At 38.3% G+C, this 21,235-nt stretch overlaps 1 protein-coding gene across 10 annotated transcripts in view; it reads right to left on the reverse strand.

The window, feature by feature from the left end:
• Positions 1 to 21,235, reverse strand: part of TNRC6C (trinucleotide repeat containing adaptor 6C) — a 116,944-nt gene that overhangs the window by 51,106 nt on the left and 44,603 nt on the right. For all 10 annotated transcript variants that reach the window (XM_076353550.1, XM_076353558.1, XM_076353554.1 and 7 more), the window contains exon 4: positions 8,126 to 8,452. In XM_076353550.1, the coding sequence (XP_076209665.1) occupies positions 8,126 to 8,452 (327 nt within the window). The remainder of the gene's footprint in view (positions 1 to 8,125; positions 8,453 to 21,235) is intronic.

A 21,235-nucleotide genomic window follows, 5' to 3' on the forward strand; every position in this document is an offset into this window, starting at 1 on the left:
CCTTATCAGAAGTGCCTCATGGAAAGCAGTACTGTTTATTTCCCTCAGTATGCTTGTTGTCTTTTCAACAGCATGACACCATTAATCTGGTTTACCCTGTGACCAACTCCAGATCCATTTTTGCAGCATGATACTCACATAACCATACTTGTGTACGGAGCTGTTCTGGCCAAAATAAAGAACGTTTCCCTTTTCTTTATTTCTTATTCAATCACACAATTTTGTTACCACTATTCCATATTGTAATTTTGTCTTACAGTTGCCTTGCACTCTTCTCCAGTTTTGGTATCATTAAAAAATTTTATGAAGGCTGTTGTTTATAGCCAAAAGACCGATGCAAATATCAAAGAGTACAAATTTGTACTCTCACTCAAAACGTTCTCATTTTGCCAGTACGGACTGAGAGCTACTCCCTGTCTACAGCTTCCTGAGCAGCTGCAAGAAGCTGACACTTCTTGCAATAGTTTCATCTTATACTTCCCACTTATTTACACCACCACACACACAAGTCTTCTGAGGCACTGTCAAAGGCTGCACAAAGTCAACTTCTAGGACATGATTTTCCCTCCCGTTTCGCAGTGCCTGCTGCACTGCTGACAGGGAACTACTCTCCTTTGGCATGACCTGCTCCCACAAACCCACATTAGCTCTGTACTTCTCTCTTGCAATGCACAGAAATAGCTGCTTCGGTTATTTTTTCCAATATCATTTTAGCGGATTACAATCACTTATCTGTAATTCCCTGGTTTCTCCTTTCTCACCTTTTAACATCGGTTGTTTTACTTTCTGTTTTCTAGTTCTCACACTCTGCAAGAATGCCAGCAGGCATTACAGATGAAGGGAAAAGCATTTAAAGTATTCCTGATGCCACCTATCAATGGTTCTTCCTGTTGAACATCAGACCAGTTCCCTTGGCCTTCCTTTCACTAATGGACTTAAGAAAATGTTGCCTTTTTGTTCGTTGTTTTTTTTTCTCCCCTAACAGCTACAAACTTCTTTGTTTTATATTTGTTTCTTGTAGTATCATACCTGTTTCCTGAGCTGTATAAATTCAGCTTTCTGATAATTTTCACATGACGTTACTCCCTTTCTGCTCTTCCCAAGGACCAAACTCCTATTTCCTGGTCGCTTTGACCTTAGTTAGTTGCTTTCCACCTTTTACTTCTCCACCGTCAGAGACAGGTCCTGCTACTCGGTCCCTTCACACGCTTTGTCAGAAAATTGCCATCTGCACATTTTAACAACTTGCCAGACTCTTTGTCTCCTGACCTTTTCTCCCCCCAGACACCTGGGCAGTTCATGTATCTGGCTATCACTAGAGCACAGCCATCTACAGTGAAGCTAGAGGTAGGATGCAAGTCTGCTGATTCCAAAGCAAAAGCAGTGGCCTTTGAGTCATGAAGTTTTTGCACATCCCCGCTCTTTGAAAGTGAGGACAGCAAAACTATAAAGGCATCTCAGTTATTTATCCTTTTACAGATTTCTATTTTTCCTTCTCCTGGTGAAAAATTCTAATCACTGTCAAGTAGATTTGAAGCAGCAGATTTATTTTTCATGCTCTGCTGCCTGATGTCAGATAACATACACAATGCAGAAAAATTCATTCCAAAGATTAGTTTACTGATGAGTTTTTACCATCATTTTTCATTCATAATGCCCGTATTTGTGCTACACAGCGGTTGCTACTTCTCTATCTATATTCAAAGCATTATATGGAATTTTTGAAAATTCACATGGGAGACAAAACCCTTTACTAGCTGAGACTCACTTCTCACAGACTTTCCCCTTACTGTATTTCAGAAAATGTTCATCACTCAGGAGTACATCCAGACAGTACCTACTGGCTAGATCCCATCTCCATGTTAACTGGTACCTACTGGCCAGATCCCATCTCCGTGTTAATTGCTACATTTTTTTGTCCTTGTACGATGTTTTTTAACTTCCTTTTGTCTAAACATATACCTGTCACTTGTGAACTTTGGTAACACTGCCTAATTTCCAGGGACATGTACCAGACCACAAGCACTACCAAATGCTAAACAAAGCCCTGAGGAAAAAACCAAGAAGGAAGAAATGTAATCACCACTCGTGCAACCTCTGGCGGTACCTGAACAACCCTGTACAACACTAATTCGATGAGACTATTGGCAAAAGATTTAATCAAAACAAAATACTGATAATGTCCATATTTTTTAACAAATGGCGTAACATCAAATTTTATCCCGCTAGTAGGAGAACTTTTACATAGCCACATTGCAGGAACCTTGTGTATAGTGATGAGCTGTACAGTGAACTACTCTGCAAATTATGGCCACCACCTAGTCAAGTGATGTAAAAATTGAAAGCTGTGAGGAGTTTTATTGCAGATAAGCATTATGGGTTTGTGATATACAGTTACCTTCCACTGAAGTAGTAGAAATAGCCAATTCTTGTGTTTACAAAGAAACATCACCATGCTAGTTCCTTCATTCAAGATCAACAGCCATGATACAACAATGCACATCTTCCAGGTATTATGTAGTACACTTTTTTAAAGAAGTGTATTTGCTATAGAAAGTGTGAAATTATAGACATAGAAAGTGTGCAAACAAGATGAATAAATATACTATCTAATCCCTGATTTCTACTTTATAGTATTTAGTGTGTTAACTATTACATATGAAAAACACTGTTTAAGGAAGATCCTGAATAAATAAATTTCTAAATTTTTTTGTTTTAATTCTGTAACTTTCCAACTAAAAGCAAAAACACAGTAATGTTTTGCCAACAAAGATATTCTGCTAGTGGAATTACAGAATATGGGCCCAAAGAGATAAAGTTCAGCCAATCATTTCCATAAAGGCAGTTTTCGCATGTGCTTTATTCATTAAAAATCAGCCTGTTTGCCATGCCTCCAGGACGTCAAGCTAAATCTTATTTTGAACTTTTGAAATGAGACTTTATTCATATGCTACAGAACTACGTCTGCATATACATGCCTCACCTACAGTTATTGCAAAGCACAATAAGCTAAACCGGGCAATTGTCCAAATATGCGTTTAGCTTGAAGGTCACTGCTGCTTTACTAGATTTGATGAAACAACTGTATGTCAAAGCTTATCTGTGTTTTCCAACTATACTGACTCATTTTAGAACAGATACTATCTCTCCCTAAAACTTTTCTCCAAATTTGACTTTACAACCGTATAAAATCACCCTATTAGAAGGAACTCTAAAGTAACCCACAGTTAAAGGATTAGATGTTTGAAACGAGTATTGTCAGACATGATTTTAACAGTAAGCAGTTTTTTTAATCTTGCTTCCTAAAAAAATTATCAAAACCAAAGTTAACACAAACAGATTTATAAGAAGAGTTAATCGGCCACACAACGGCACTCAGCAACTTCCAACTGCCCAGAACACTCACTTCAACACGCACATTCCATGCCACAAGCATGAATATGCAAACTGCAGCTAAAGAAATCTTCAAACATGAAATAAAACTTCCAGCTTCCTAGAAAAGAAAAGTTCAGCACAGAATCTGGCATCAGCCCACAGTAGGAAAACAAATCTCTCTAACTGCTGTCGAATTCTCACTTCCCAGAAAACAACAGATAGAACAAATTAAAAGCGTAACTCTTCAGTTTCCACAATGCTTGAGCGTTTTCTCATTTTGACTACTGCATGAACCACTTGCTTTCATTTCTTTTTAGAATTTGGAAACATATGTTATGGATCTGTTCCACAAAATACTCTACTCGCCAATACAAAAGAAGGGCAGAAGTTTCATCATGACTCCTGCAGGACATGGTACATTTCTTTTGAGTTGATGGGTGTTGGTTTCACATTGCTGAATTGCAGAAAAGTGAAAGGCATCTTCCAGAAAAACTGGTTACTTCTTTTGATATTTGTTCTTATAACCTTCAAACACACAGTGGTTGCCCGGAGACTCCTATACAAACTTCATAATTTGTAAAGAAACAAAGAAGGATATATTACTTGCTATTTTTAATCTCCCATGGTAGTTTCCAGAAATTACCTTAATTCTTTTAGATCACATGGCAAAAGGATCATTCCATTAATGCCTCACACCTTAATGAAGGAAGTTAACTATGCACCACATTTATTGGATTTAGTTGACAAAGTGGGGAGGGAAGAGATAAAAAGCTCCATCTTTAAGTAAAAATAACAAACTGGACTAGATATTAGAATTCTGCTCATAAATTACAGATACAGCTTTCCTTCAGTATAATCCTGAAAAGGATTACAGAGGGGGCATGTTAAGAACAAGCTTTGTAGCTCAAGATAACAGTTCCAGACAAATAACTATTCTACAGAAAATGCTCTAAAGCAGAACATAGTTTCATAATAGTTAACAATGAATAAAAGACTGTTTTCAAGGGATAAGATTTCCAAAATACGCTATGCAATTTGAAATGTTTTGAGTTCTTCTATTAACAGTTTGTCTAGTTAATATTTTATAGATTACCTTAAAAGAGAAACAAAAAGTCACTACTCTCATCCACTTCACTGATATTTCCAGATGATAAACCTGACAAAGAATGTATTAGTGGTCATTAATTCCCACTTTCCCTACATTGGCAGAACATCCTTTTTAATTCATGACACTGCAGTTAAAGTTCTGATAAGTGTTTTGGATAGGCCAAGGCAGTAGATAACAGAGACTGCTGACAAGAGAATAAAGCGATAAAATAGTGCGATTTTTACAGTGAAGAAGCTGGCAATGCCTCTCTAACAGCCTTCCTTGTATCCAGGTAGTTATAAATACGGCCTGGAAGGAACACGGCTGCATAATTTCAAGTTAACTATGAAGGAATATGACCCTATAAAAAGAAAAGCTACAGACATGAATTTACATTAAGCATCTTCTGGATACAAGATGCTAGCGTGCGACAATCCTGGCTCTTTGATTAATACCAGTCATCCATCAAAAGAAAGTTACTATTGTTCGTCATGAGTATAAAGAAGCCACATATGGAGACTTGCTTGGGCAGAATCCAGCACAGGTCTAACAAGCTCTGGTTAGGCAATCAGGCTACCAAAGAGTGAGAAAGCCCTAAGCACTGCTGTATTATTGACTGCCTCTACACTTTGAAGACGTCTAATAATGTTCATGAAGTGATCACTCTTCTACAATGCAGGTGCTGGTCAGACAGACAGAATTCCTGTTCATATGTGGATCAGGTTACCTACACTGACTCTTCTGGACAACTTTGGTTATTTTATTCCTTCTCTTCACTTCCCCAGAGAACTTTTACTTGCAAAGACTCTTTAGTAAATGAAATACCCAGGGAACCAGAGACAGACATTTAAAGGAATACAGTTCCTACTGATGATAAAAGGAGGAAGGCGAAAAGTTTCCTTCTGACAACGTATTGCTCAGTCAGAATACTCCTGTTTAAAGTTCTTTATTTTCATATTCACAAAAATATGACCCAGTTTGAGTTAAATTTCATGGAAAAGTCGTAATTTAAATCCTGGAGGTTTTCAGGATATAGAAGCCAAAGATTTTTTCTAAGGCTAATAGTTACTCAAATCGTAACAGCTGAGATGAAAAGGTTTTGGCCTTCCCTGGATACTCTTCTTACCTCTGCTCTTTATGCTCATCAAGGTGGAGACGAAGCCAGTATGAGACACCACATAAGACTGTCAATATACGTATTTCATGGCTACAAAGGTCTCTCAGGAGTGAGATATGCTATATTCCTCTCTCGGCCTCGCAAAGCAGCCAGGCGCACAGCTGTCGTGGTTATAAACTGAGCTAGATAGATTTATTTTTTTCCTCCTGTAACTGTTTGTAGTTAGAAAATGAACTGATGCTCCACCTGCTGGAAAGAGGAATAAATGATCTCTAGCATTCAGCAAGTTCTTTCTATACGGAAGGGCAACCATTTAAGACTCAAAGCACAACCTCTTGCTGTCAGTAGACAAAACTAGCCAAGCATTTAGCTTGTCTAAGGTTCTCTTCCCTGCTTCAAGAACTGAACACTGATTTTCAGGCGCCTTTAAAAACTTTTGTTTTGACTTTACATAGTAAACAACAACCTGACAATTTTACTCTGTGCACTAATTGCTCTCAAGTAATACTTTTCCTAAGAATTCGATATGGGTTAACTTGTTTTGTGCAATACGGAATATAATATGAAGCAGAGGAGCTGCTGCACTCCTCCTCCTCCTCCCATGTGTACTAGCTTTTACTGTATTCTGAATTTTTCCAATGGTGACAGAAAAGTAGCAAAAGAGTAAAAAAGCAAACTAATTCAACAGTGTAAAACATCGGCTGATAGTTGCCAGGCTGACAAACTACAGAAACAAGTGCTTATTTTATACAGCAACTTAAAATAGGAATCCGGAAAAGAAGTCTAAAACCTCAAGGTACAAATGCATCTGGCAAGATCAAAGTCAGACAGCTAGTACTATACTCTTACAAGCTAAGTTCTTTTATGGATTATGTTACGACTTACAGTGGACTTCGTTTCATGATTTACAGTATGTTTCTTAAAGATCAAACAAAGATGTTTCAGATACATGGATAATGATGCTTGGAAGAAGTCCAATACTGACCCTCAGCCAGCCTGAGCCACTTGAGTTGGTCAATCTGTCTCTACCACATAAATAATTAATAGATTTCTGAAAATAAAATAACAAACATCTAAATATATATATACATATTTATATATGTAAATACATCTAACACAGAACATTAATGTGACAGTTAACAAACATCTCCAAATCAAAAAGAAGCCATAAATGTCAGCCATCATCCCTGCTGAACTGTGATTTGCAAAGAAGATGAGAATGCTGCTCTAACTGGTGGGAACTCATTACTTTCCATCTCACTAAAGCCGAATACTCGAGAATACAGAAGTAGAACCTCTTCGCCTCCCTAAAAACCCAACATTCTAAGTAAATAAACAATTGTTTTATTCTGCCTTTTCAGATCTGTGTTTCTGGGGAGTAGTTGGGTAATATTTTCAAATGCATCTCGATAACCATAAAAGCTGTAATTTCTGAGAGAGGTGATTTTCTCATCTAACTAAAACTTCTAAGGACAACACCAAATAATTTTCTCTGCTGGAGTTCAGTATCACAACAGCAAGTACAGCAAAAATAGTGGAAGATTCACTAATGCCCAAAGGGAAAAACTGCAGACAGTTCAGATCCAAATTTTGTGATGTCTGACAGCATTAGTGAGCGATAATGAGCAACACTTGAGATCATACAGAAATTGCTACTATTCAAGATATCAAAACCCCCCTTGTGACTTAGACCATAATACTTTTTCTAAGCCATAGGTAACTGTACCTTAGAACACTCCCTGCTTTGCCTAACACAACATACATATACAGCAGTGATGAAGGTGATTTATACCAATTACTGACTAAGCTCATCTTCACTGTAAAAGTTACACGATCTCTAGCACAGAAGGACAAATAAGAAGAGAGCTGCTTCTTATTTTCTCATCAACAGCTTCAAGAGAAAAAAGGTAGTTAAGAGACTTACTCCTCAATATGCTATTTCCAATAGCCAAAAGAAGGTCGGTGTGTCTATCTGCAAAGGATGGAACGAAGTGGTAGAAAAGCCTAAGATACCGAACTACTTTCCCCAAAATATTATTTTCCTAATGTGAAATAATGCTCAAATAACAATTTAGCAAGTAAAGGCATAAAAGTGTCACAACACAACATAAACAAAGTTCCTATTTTTTATTTACATATAGTTATATGCAAAGCTCTCTTTAAAGAACATTAAAATTGCCAAAATGATAGTAAAAAACTTAGAAATACCCAAATTAACAATGCTTCTGTAAGAATGATCGCTAAAGAAATATTTGAATGTCCTGAAGATCATATCCATTATAAATATCAAAGAAACAGAAAAAACCTGGAAAAAGACCCCACAGGTCTGAGCACCTAAATAAATGAGAAAACCTTCTAGAACTGGATCCTAGAAATGACATAATATATTCTGTAAGAAAAAGAGCAACAGCATACACGTCACTTTAAATCCCGTTCTTTTAAGACAATTCTTAACATTCCTTAAGTTTTTGCAACACCCGTGCTGACAGCGGAGGGCATAAATACATGAAGAACGAGTCGATATCCCACCGGGTTTCGAGTCTTACCTGGTTGGGTCTTACTGGGATGATGCTGTCCACCTGCTCCTTGCTGCGGAGGAGGACTTGCCCCTGCTTGTCCAGTACCTTGTGCTGGGCTGGTGCCGGTCAGAGTCCCGGTAGGCAGTGGCTGACCCCGCTTTAGGAGCTGCTTCTGTTCTTGCTGGCGGAAGCGTGGAGGCACCTCACGAGGCAGGTAACGGGACGCAGCTGGCTGCTGCCCATTAGCAGACGCACGCTTGCCATTGTTGCTGTTGGTGATAGTGCTGGTGGAAGTACTGGTACCGGTACCGGCAGGTTGGGGCTGGCTTAAACTGGTCTTAATAGGTTCTGGCACTACGTAAAAAAGACAAGAACAGAAATGCCTTTAATATCAGAAAAGTTGTGGGTGTTTTTTTTCTGTAACTGAGCAAATGGATAATGTTTTTCAGTCTCCCAAAGAGTCGGCAAAACATGGACTATAAAATACGTAAAATGTATTCTAAACAGAAAAGTCTTACGACCAGAACTCAGGGCTAGTTTACTATTATGTAGCCTCCCGAAACATTTTATATAACAATTTTGAAATCTACGTCTAAAAAACCTGATTTTGTACGGCTGTAAAAATTTATGTACCACAACACAGCTGATAAAGGCTTCACACCCAACTCTGTGAGAGCCTACATGTCTTTTTTTAACTGCAAACCCCCGGGCCTTATCTCACACACTTCCCGCTTCCCAGGCTGCACCAGAAGTCAGCAGCACACAACAGAGAAGCTGTTTACTATGGGGGAGAGCATATAGGCTGAAGACGGAGCAATCTATATACACACAACCAAGCTCATGTCAATACTCAGATGGCTCCCACATATGCAAATGTCTATGTGTGTGTCTGGGTGCTTACAGTAAACATGATTTAGGAAAGTACAACACTAGGAAATCAGTGTTTTTCTTCTTATTAACTCTACAAGGGAGCAAGTGAAAAAACTTCTTAGATGTTTTCACTTCCAGCATTTCTAAAACATCTTGGATTGTTTTCAAAACCAGATGTCTAGGAACACTTACCCTAAAACAGTAAATAAAAGCCCAACAAATAAAAGGATGGCTAGAATTAATTGTTGTTATGCTCAAATAATGTGCAGGGGGAAAAAAATTATTAAATAAGAAATAGTGGCACAGAGTAACTCTTTTTTTTTTTTTTTTAAACTGGAAGAGTTATTAGGACACAGAAAGTAGCATGCTGTGAAATTTGAATTTCAGAAAATTAATTCAATTGAAAAGGAGTGTACATTGGGGGGGGGAGAAAGTTTCCAGATAATGAAAAGCTGTAAGAAAAGTTTTCAAGTAAAGATTAATTTGTGTTACTCCTGCTTTAACCAATTTGTAGACACATGTGCAAGTACTTTGTACCTACAATGATGCACAAATATGTTCTATGTATTGGGACTTAAAAAGAAAATTATGCTCACAGGCGATTTATTCAATAAATAATTTTTAAGGACTTCAAAAATACGTGGCTTATGTTTTCAAAAGTTATGATTAAAACTCAGATCATAATTAGTTCCTTTCATTGGAAAGAGTGGATGACTTACACAACTCTTTTACCATAACAAGGCTATTTCGGGGGGATACTTTTTAACTTAATAATAATTTAAATTATTATAATAACAATAATTACATTATTAATATAATAATAATAAAAATAATTTTAATTAATTTTTAATTTTGTTTTTAACAAAACCACGAAGTTTTCATATCCCACTGAAAAGCACAAGAACCATTGCCGCACTTTGCAAAGTTACCTAACAAGTGTTTCCCTGCAAAGCACTTCTCATTTCTAAGCTGACCCTGAAATGTAGTAACTGAAAAAAGTAAACCACATTTCAGTTTTATACTAAGCCACACGTTTGCAAGAACACAAGTGAATGGGCACGAGGACAAACAAGACTATACCATTAGTTCTCCACGTATCACAAGTGACTAAAGGAAAACCTTCTCATCTGTAGTAAGAAGCAGTCAACTTCAGCTGCAAAATGGATTCCAATGTGTAAAGCGTGAGCATTATTTTAATCAACATTAGCACTACCTTTAATGATAAAAAAGGTTTTGTCTTTCAAAGAAAGGTACTAACTCCCCAGTCTGTGCAGACCACATCCGTTACAGGTACCAAACCAGCCAACCAGTTCACCCTAGGACAGAAAGAAAACCTCAACAAACCTTATCTTCTCTCCGATTTAATGAATGTATTGACCAGTCTATAGGATATGCTGAAGACATAAATTTGTGGCTAAAGTTTACATTGCAGGGAAATAAATTTATACGGTTATTTGTACATCAGTATTTCCGCACAGAAGTAATACAAGCTTTTCTTAAATCTTTCAAGTCTAAAACCTTTAAACATAGTAGCGTCTCAACTGTTCCTTTTCCATAGTGTTAGCTGCTGCTTTACTACCAGGACAAAATACAATATCCTATAAACACTACTGGAATTAAAACAGCATTAAGTTTTAAAAATAAGGATAAATTCTGGTTATTCTCTGCTTAGGCAAAATGCATTGCCTGTTACAGTATTTGAACCTTTTATTCCTTACTGTAACAAATCTTCCATATGCTTTAAAACAGGAGGGAGGAGCACAGAGATGTGACAATTTAGTATTGAACAGACTGCTCATTTAAACTGCATGGGAAGCTACTGCACCCATCTAGAGCACCCACCGCCTTTTTAGTTCAGCAGTTATCCAGTTTTGGCTGTGACATTGCTAATATTAACATCAAATCACACTGCCTATAGCCATGAAAGCATAAGTTTTCAGGCTTCTAATGATCTCCCATAAAACTAGTTAAAAGACCTGACCCACCAGCTTATTCAGCACTTGCACAAAACTTCTGTTTTCTCGTGGTCTTTACCTAAACCTTCACATCACACATTTCAGGACACCCTAGTCTTCTACATTTGCACTCCAGGCATACATTTGATATGCCCCATACTAAACTTGCCTGAAATAAGCAGACCAGACCCACCCTGGTGCGTAGCAGAATTTACCCGCACAGCTTGGCACGGAGAGGTCAGCAGTGCCGGGTCTTTTTGGGAACAGCCACAAGGGAGTCGGGGCTGGGGTACCAGGAGCAGAGCAGCACGGTGCTGGCTGGGGATGGCAGTGCATGTCAGGGAATTTGCTCAACTCACCTGGCAGTGTTTACCAGAGCTGCTCGGCCGCCCAGAGGAAACCCTTTGGGCTTCCTACACGCACAGAACCAAGTATTCCTCCAGCTCATCACGAGCATGTCCAACAAGTGCAAAATTGCATCTCATGTCGTTATACACGCGCTACAAAACCAGCGCTCGGCCTCTCTCCTGGCTTTGACAGACCTGAAAACTGATCGACTTCCACAGCAGAAGCAGTGGACGGGTGTCAAGGTAGAGGCGAGGGTGGTTTCAACGCGAGCAGGGACTTGCACAAGCAAAAATATGCCAAGCTGGACAGCAACCATCAGCACTTTGCTTCTCCAAGACACTTATTTTGGAAGCCTAAACAATTTCACCTGTGCTTATTTCTGTAACAAGGAAGGACCTTCGAATATAAAAAAATTAAAAAGTACCAGTAACATCTGAAGAGCAAAGAATAAAACCTTCTTTGCCTTTTCAAGATATACCACCAGCTTTGGAAACGAACAGTTTATCCTAACTCTGACAATTAAAAAAGTAGATGAAAATTGTCACGAAATGCAGAATAATTCATTTCAAGTATCAAATTAGCATATTCAACATGTGAAAACTATTCTGTTTCCACAATACAAATAAACCTGTCACCCACATGATACAAAATATTATTTGGTTTTAATGGGTCTATTTTTAAGTCCTGTTGACTTGACCATGCCACCTGGCCTTTAAAAAAACCTGTAGTATAACCTTTGAATTAAGCTGATCCTCTCATTGAGCAGCAGTCCCTCTGGAGACGAACGTCTCTCCAGGTCTGGAGAGCCTGCCACAGGGGCACACACAGCTTCTGCGGGTCACCACCACCGCCTGTCTGGCAGGTACCAAACCTGCTGCGCGGAAAACACAGGCTCGGGCTCAGGCTCTCACCAGCCATCATCCTGGGATTGGGAAGGCTGCACCACCTTAGACTTGTGTATGCGCATATCTAAGTGCCTGTTGTCCAGACTTGAAACTGTACCAAAAGCCAACTCCTGCTTAGTTTTGCTTGCTTTGCCACATTGAAAGGATAATTAAAATAGTATCACTTTTTATCTTTTTGAACAAAGTGTATGTTTCCATTTCATTTGGGAGATGGAGAGCGGAAATGGGAAAATTAGAGATCTTGGGGTATTATTACTACTACTACTATTATTGCAGAGATGTAAGCATTTACCTATTACTACTACTACTATTATTATTATTATTATTATTATTATTACAGAGATGTAAGCATTTACCTACTACTACTATTATTATTAGAGATGTAAGCATTTACCAACACTGAAATTTCAAGTACTCAGTACTTCTGCAAAGGATGAAGCTGTACGTGATTTGCTTGTGGCCACACGATTCAGAAAGAGCACTCCAGACATAGTCTGTTCTACCAAAAATACTAAACCCATTTCAGCCAGAAAGTTTCTCCAGCTTGGATACGGACTAGCCACACAAACCCTGGTGCCAGCAGATCAGAGGGAACACCAGGGAAGAGGAGGAACAGGGGTCAGGCAGGAGGAGGCAGCCGGGTGGGGATGAGGACTGCTCCCCCACATTGCCACCCCAACGTCTCTCACCAAGCCAGCTCAGCTCTGGCCATCAAATGCTGAAGTACTCCAAGGTCCTGATCAGCTGGGGGAAAAGCGTGGAAGGGACGACCGCACAGCAAAGTGAAAAACCAGAGTGTGCTTTGATTTCCTTAATTTTTTAAACTGAGAAATGATTTTTCCATGGAATTAAATAAGTATATAAGAGACTTAAAACCATCAGCTGGCACAATGCCAATGGAGTCGATATTTATCTGGCCCTGAGATTTTCTTAAGGAATACTAATTAATTGGAAACATATTTGAGAGAGCAAGGCAGGCTGCTTTTTAAGAAGCATTATATTCTCAGTACTTTTTATATATCTATAAATATATATTTATATCAAAAAATATAAATTGCATCTGATACTTCCAAATAGGTGCGCGCATGCATATATATATATATAAAAATCACTAACCTAAGTCACAGACTACACAACGTTTGCTTTAATGTAAATTAACAAAGCAGCTTCATCACAAAGGTGTGGCCAGTAAAACCCAATTTCAGTGTTAGAAATAGTTTCCCTCTAAATATCTGAATCATAGATGAGAAAAAAAGAACAAAAAGATCAAACTCTCAGACACACTGTACTTTAGAATAAAAATATTTCTGCCTATTAAAAATACTGTTTTTTCACTAATCAACATAGCAACGTGGAGGGTTTTTTATATGAAAATCTCTTTAAGATGAGTTAAATGGAAGCTCTTGCAAGAATACTGTGTATACATACAATCATGGTAGCTGGAAAATAACCATTTAATTACACCATTGACAGGAAATAAAGCAAAAAGTGAACAACAGCATAGAAGTGGGCTTGATTCCCAAATTCCAGCTTCGTATCAGGCTAGAATTTAGCCTTCGAATTTAGACTTCAAATACAGCAATAATATTTGGAGAATATATGTTACAAACACAACAGAACTGTATTCTTTGAAAAAACAGCTACTTATTAAAGTCATCTTCAGCAACGTTTAAGCAGCAATTTTCATTTGATATGCACTGTGAGAAGCACCTACCGTTCTAAGTGTCTACATTAGATTTCCTAATTATTAATTGTCATATGATATTTGCTCTAAGACCGTCTTTATAAACCATTTGGACACGCTCCTTCCTACAACGGATGTATTTTGAGATGATGGCTATCCCTTGCAGAACACACAACGTACAAAGACATCGTATTTTAGCAAACTGCAGGCTAAAAGCAAACCAGACAGCAACCTTTTGCATGCAGCACGGCAGTGCCTGTGGTCAGCGGGGGCTGCCTAGAACACTGATGCTCTGTGCGCTATACATTTAATCAGCCCCAAGGGCCAGCCTGCCAATCTATAGAGAGACCTTGCCAGTCCCTGAAGGAGCAGCCTGTCTACCCTTTCACCTGAAAGTAACACACTGTCACGGCTAATGTTATGTGGGCAGCTGTTTGAAATCCAGAAATTAAAATGTAGCCTTTATGGCTAAATTTGCCTTAATGCTAAAAATATTATTTAAAATGTGTGGGGGAAAGGATTTAATACAAAGTGATTTTCATAACTGGCACATGATTAAAGAGCTAAAGCTAAAACATTTAAGTAGAAAGCCTCTTGCAAAAATACAACTAAGGGCGTAAAATAAAAGCCTTGAGATTGCTTGTTCTTAAGATGTTTGTGATGGGTATCTGCTTATTCTACATTCTGAGAGCTATACATATACTAAACAATGAGCTTGCTTGTAATAATTATCAGTATTTAATGGTATCTAAACTTCTTAATCCAATTTTACCCAAACAAATCCAATAATTACTCCATATGCTTTTTGATGATTACAATCTCAGGAATCCCAACTGCATAAAAAAGTGTTACGAGCAATTGTAGGTGGATTTTATTAATATAATGAATAGGATCAGTCTAACAGATTTCAATTACAACAATAGCTTTTAAGTACATTTCTATGACATAAGGAAAGAACATGCATAAATGAAAGAAACTGGTTAAGCCACATAATACTGATTTATGGCAGCTTTTTCCTTTCATTCACCTCATTAACATTTCTCTGTATTTCAGAATCCCCCACTCCAGCTCTATAAAACTTGCATTTCTAAAGCCTTCAAGGACCAGACATTCCAGAAGAGAAACAGTTAAACCCAGAAATGCATTCTTGGCTGCTACTGTGACAGGATTTATTTACAGCTTCTATTAAACACAGCAGCTCCATTACAAAGTGCTGGATGTGAGAAGAATTTTTGATTATACAATGCCAATGCCTCACTGCGTTAAACATATCATGCCAGTGTATTATTTTTTTCCTTCAGCAATTCGTTCAGGTCATTGTTTGATGGGTTTATGAATTCATTACAGGAAACAGATGGATCCCATAATTCAGAGCTATTCTCCCAGCCAATCATATGGGCAATTTTTTTTCTCATCTTGCCCCCCCCTCCAAATCAACCTTAATGAAGCCACTTCCTCCATGTCCAATTCCCCGCACATACACACTGTAGCGACAACTGGTGCTTACTAAAGCAACCTCCGAACACTAAATGCTTTCAAAATAAAGCTGCACAGGAGCACGCTCATACACAGACACCCCCTTTGAAGTCAGACAGAAAGCCATGAACTTACCTAAGTCAGGTGAAGATAACCAAATAATACAGGATTGTAGCAGGCAAAAATAGACATCCTGATTAGTAAGAAATCCATTTTTATATGCTGAAAAAAGGCTTTCTTTAGGAGAAAATTGTTGCCCCCCCAATCTACTTTCAAAGGATGAATTTTCATTTAGCAAATTACCTCCTTTGTCTACTAAGCGCTGGTATTTTTTATCCACAGTGACATCTACTGGCAAAAGTAAAGGTATTTCAGTAAAGTATTGCATAAAAACCTACTTCCTAATGCTTCTATATAAAAGTGGGTAATTTTCTGCCTGGATCTTCCCTTCCCCCAAGCACACAAACTTCCCCGGGAAAAAACTGCAGAAAAGTTAGTCTAAAGCCAAGAGTAATCCCAAAACTAGTTTTCAGTAGTACTCATAATGGCTTTCAAAATGTAACCAGAAGCTGCAGTTTGACATCAAAGCCCACATTCAGGGTTAAAAGTAAAAATATATGCATTATTATGGCCTTAGAACTTTAACACCATTTATTTAAAGAAATGCTTCAATTTTGTACTAATTCCTGAACATATCATTTATTTAATACTAAGAGCAAAGTCTTTTCCTCCTCCATTTGACCTCCTAACTGACCACAGTGCATCTTCTCCTGCTTCCCCTTCCAGACGTTTCCTCTCCGCTTCCTTCCCTTGACTTTTGCAACGTTTCCTGCCTCCTTCCCTAAGTCTTTCAACATCCCACTTCTAAAACCTCTCACCATAACCCACCTTTCCTGACAGTCTCTACAGACTCCTTTCACTTCTACCAACTTAGACCTTCGATATAGAACTCGACTTTTTTGCCAGGAAATTTGAAGTCAGGCTAGGAATGAACAGGAAGCTGCAAAGTTCATGGAAAACCTCTAAAACACTTGTTCGGATTTCTCAACCATCTCCAGTAACTCAGCTTTGTGTAATTTAGTGGTAGGAGATAACCAAGGAAGTTCCTTGAAAAGATGTACTATCTAATCCCTCATCCCTGCTCCAGTCTTCCCTCTGCTTTAGGAGGAGTGATGGTGTATGGTGTGGTCATATAGCCACTCTCAGCCTCATGCCTCCAGAAACCAGCTTTAATTCTTAATAATTGCTATTGCTTATATATTACCTAAATGGCAACTGATTAAAACTAGTATTTTGATGCATTGTTATACACTGCATAATTAATTAGAACAGCCAGAGCTTACAACTCCAGAAAAGAAAAAGAAATCAAAGCTCTGAATACACATCCACCCATCCAGAACTGCACCAGCTTATACCCCAATCACATTTGAAAAGTCCTTTTACAACAACAGGAGAAAGAATAGTTTTTAAAAATTGATTCTGTGAAAGACATTTTGTTCGGGAAATACCTACAGGTGAGGGCTTTCCTGCTTGTTTTGGAGTAGTTTTAAAGTCATGTTTACCAATATGTTCATTGGCTGATGGAGCTTTCTAAGCATAAATAATGGTTCTGGTTTTGCGTGAGAAGGTATCCATGCTAGGATGAATTCAAACCCCACTGTGCAGCTCCCACTCTGATCTGCACATTTCACAGCCTTCATCAAGATATGACATAATTTATTCTAAAACTATATTCAGACATATGATCATTGCATGAAGTTAGCAGATAACTACCCACCATAAATTGATTTATAGTAAACGCTGAAATTTATTTGTTTCTATTCAGTGGATTGTGGTTCAGTCAAAAATTAATTCCTAATTTTGATGCTGGGAAACCTCCTTTGAAACTATGTCATCCAGAAAGATTTTACAACCATCTGTGGGAAACCAATATTTTATGAGGAAATCATAATAACTTATAGGGTCCACAGTGATAAGCCAGTCGCAAATCATCTTCCCAAGAGTGAGACTTCCATATTACCTCTTAGAAATTAAAAGTTTTATTTTCATCTTCATTCCTGGATCCGCTAGAACCATGTAAATATTAAAATAAGCTGGAAAGTGTATTCCATTTGGTTGCATTTCACAATTTTTGAAGTACTAAACATTCTTTTCTTAAACAGACATTGGCGTTAACAGTACCGTGGCTTGTTCAAAGCTCCCCGCTGGTTGACTGGCCAGCTGGCAGGCTAACCAGAATAGATAACCATTAAATTCACATTAAAGACTTTCCTCAAGACCTCAGCAGACAGGTGGGGAAGGGAAGTAATGGCACTAGCCAAGGCACTGTCATGCACCCAGCTGCACACCTCAAGGAACCTCTGTGGACCTCCTACCAAATTTGGTCAGGATCGGCCAGGAATTTCTAAAGCTACATGGGGAGACCGAGACAGAAATACAACCCAATCTCATAAGCCTCATTTCCATAAGAAACTAGGCCAAAAAACATACCCAGAAAATGTATTTATTAGAGCATTTTTCCATAGTTTTATATAAAGTGTCTCTAAAACTACAAGTCTGCACTATTTTTGCGGACGTTAATATTGACAAATTCTGTATCAAGGACGAAAAGAGTAGAAATCTTTTGGGGAAAATTAACAGGAATTAACAGGAAAAACTAAACAAATTGTAGCTTCATAAATCATAGAATAATGGAGGAATGTAAGTATTTAAATTAATACATTTTAAACAGATACCACCTCAGTTACTGATGGAAAAACATACAATAGCTGTACAATGTAAGGGCCCTTCTTTCTGCATGCATCAGGAGGCCATGCAAACAAAACCTCTCCAAATCACTAGCACAAAAGTTTGTGACCTGTTTTCTATTAGTCCTCGTGCCTTCTCAGGTAATTCCACATTCTTTCCACATACTTCCCTACCCACACTCACACTGTTCACCCTCTTACCCTTCTTCTCTTATCTCTGCATCCTAGGGTCCTGACAGCATATGCATGTTTCAAGCTTGTCTTAATAAACCCACCGTTGCCCCCACTCGTCTTCGTAACTCTGTCCCTCTCCCCAGCACCTCTCAAGCTAACTTCTGTCTCTCTAAACTGAGCTGTAAGAGCTTCTGAGGTTTCGAATGGTATTTCCTTGGCTAGAACTTGGTGTCTTAATACACCTGCTTTATCAGAAACGTTTGACAGCGCCATGAATATGTCCCTTGTTAGCTCTTACAATCTTTTTCTCATCTTCTGTTTTTCTTCCTAATTCATTTAATTACAAGTGTTACCTTCTTAACCGTTGGCTTTATGCAAAGGTCTGAAACAGAGAAACATTCAGGACTTCATCCACCACGTACCTCTCTTTATTTTGACTCTAGACCGGTATATCCACAAATCCAGCTGACCCCGAACTCCTACCCTGACACTCTTGTTCCTCCCTCCACTCAGACCCAGTCATCTGCTTCAGTTCAAACAAATTCCACCTGTTTTCTCACATATTGCATCTGTGTCCCACCATCCAAAGCTCACTCTATACATCTTAACTTCGTAATGGTTTCTGACATGAAATTCTTACTTGATATTGTCATAAGCAAATTGGGGAAATGTGAGCTAAATGTAAAATTACTTGAAATATTCTCTGGGAGAATCAATGGTTTGCTGTCAAAACAGAAGTATGTTTCAGAATAGATTCCACGGGGACTTGATCTGAGCCTACGCTGTTCAATATTTTCGCTAACAACTGGATGGACTAGAGGATATCCTTATCAAATCTGCAAATGACACCAAGCCACGGAGAAAGAAAGATGGGGGTGATCAGATTGCTGCGTGATAGGATCAGAAATCATCAATGATAAACTGGAAAAGTGGTGTGAAAAAAGCGACTGCAATTCAGTAAGGAAAGTCACATCATTAGGCAGGAAGAATTAAATGCAGAACAACAAACAGCTCACCCCATAGCAGTTCTGCAGAAAAAGATGCAATGTTTTAGCAGACCACAAACCAAAGAGAAGTAGAAACATCAGGCTATTGTAAGAAGACAAGTGTTGTAATGGAATAAATAATCAGCTATGAGGCTCAAACTAACCCTTCTACTTCAGTCTGGCATCTTAGAGCCTTTACTAAAGCACTGCCTGTACCCACGGGTTGACCATCTCTCTTCAAGAAAGAGCTGGACCACCTAGAAAGAGTACAAAGGAAATGGAAATCTGGAAACATGAACTACCACAGCAGACAGAAGGCAAAGTAGTAGTTCAGTCTAGAAGACACTGGGTACACAAAGCAAAAAAAGAAAAATATACAAGGGAAGAGGAGGAAATAATTTGCTGCATCCCACAGTGAATAAGACAAGACTTGCTGGGTTTAAATAGCAGCCAGGGAGATTAAGATTTACATTTCTAACAGTAAGAATGATTAAGGATTATCTACAGACATGATACAGGTTTGGTGATCTTGTCTCAGGGCAAGAGGATGGAATAGATGACCTCTCAAGAACCTTTCTAGCATGATTTTCTACAATCCTACATGTAAAATGGAGCTCCAAATCCATCTTACTAAGTTCTCCCACTTCCCTCAGCCATGACAAAGAAATAATTTTTCTCTCAGGTTGATAGTCACAGCACTCTCTCCAGCTTCTGCTGTTTTTTACATAAGTTCAAGATGTGCTCTTTCTTCATCAGCCCCACTTGTCCGGACCCTCTCCATTTTGTTCTTGATTAACGTTAACTTGAAACTGTATCAATACCAAATGACATTTTATCCCTCCACCACAAATGGGTTTGCATCCTCTTCGTAAGCCCATCACAGCCCACCCTGCTGCAGAACTTCTGTGCAGCAAACAGTCCTAGCCCAACTCTACTGATACAACTCTATATTCACAAATCTAATTTTTCTCTTAAGAATTGGAGAAACTCCTACTAAAAACATAGATCCTTGCATACTTCAGAGCTCAGGTACTAGATTTTGTTTCCCTTTCTTGAACAGCATCTACATTTTTTTCTTTCGGATCTGTCAGCAGAGAGGGTGCCAAATATTTCTTTTGAGAGAAAGATACAAAACCTGGTTTGTGTGATTCAACGTGTATTTTTAAAAGTTTTCTTCAATCCCATTCTACATTATTCAGGTTGGTTTCGTGTGTGGCAGTCTTGTGAAGAATACTTATACTCCAACAGCTTTAATATTTTCTTCACTGCTTTCCTCCATGTTAGCACCTATTATAATTTTAATTTTAAATTCACAATTAATTAGCTGTGCCATTAAAAATGGTACAGCTAATTAGGTTGATAGGTTGTCATCAACAATAGATTGATAATCCAAAGCAAATATGATGCTCCTTCCCTGCAAGCCAAACTCTCTCATGTTTACTGAAGGCTCTGAGTGCACACACATGGGTCTTCCATGGCCTAATTGATGAATGGCAATTGGACCACATACATCAGACCTCAAACTTTAAAGTCCAAGCTACAATCAAGATTCTGGGTAATGGAACAGTTAAATTATCATAGCTACATTCCTTCAGGATGTGAACTGATAACAGATGGTAACTTTCAAGACTTAACAATTAGTCTGTTTTCTTTTAAGCGATAGTTCTCCAATTTACAGGTGACTGTAATCATAATCAGTGCAGTGAAGCCGCATTTATGAATTCATGTAACTCAAATACCAGTATTTATTATGTACATCTCTCTACACACAGACCTGTCCAAATATGCGCCCATTGTAAAGCAACGACAAATAAATAAATAAATACATCTTGCTAGAAGCTGGTCTCTAGACTACATTTGTCCTGAAGCCTCTGACATTTCAGCACAGGAATATTTCATTTAACATGTCATCATACATTTAGCTTTGAATTGAGTAAACTCAATTCCCACCTCCAGAGCAGGACAATACACCGACATTAGAAAGCCAACTTG

This window comes from Aptenodytes patagonicus, chromosome 16 (assembly GCF_965638725.1).
Source record: "Aptenodytes patagonicus chromosome 16, bAptPat1.pri.cur, whole genome shotgun sequence".
Lineage (NCBI taxonomy): Eukaryota > Metazoa > Chordata > Aves > Sphenisciformes > Spheniscidae > Aptenodytes > Aptenodytes patagonicus.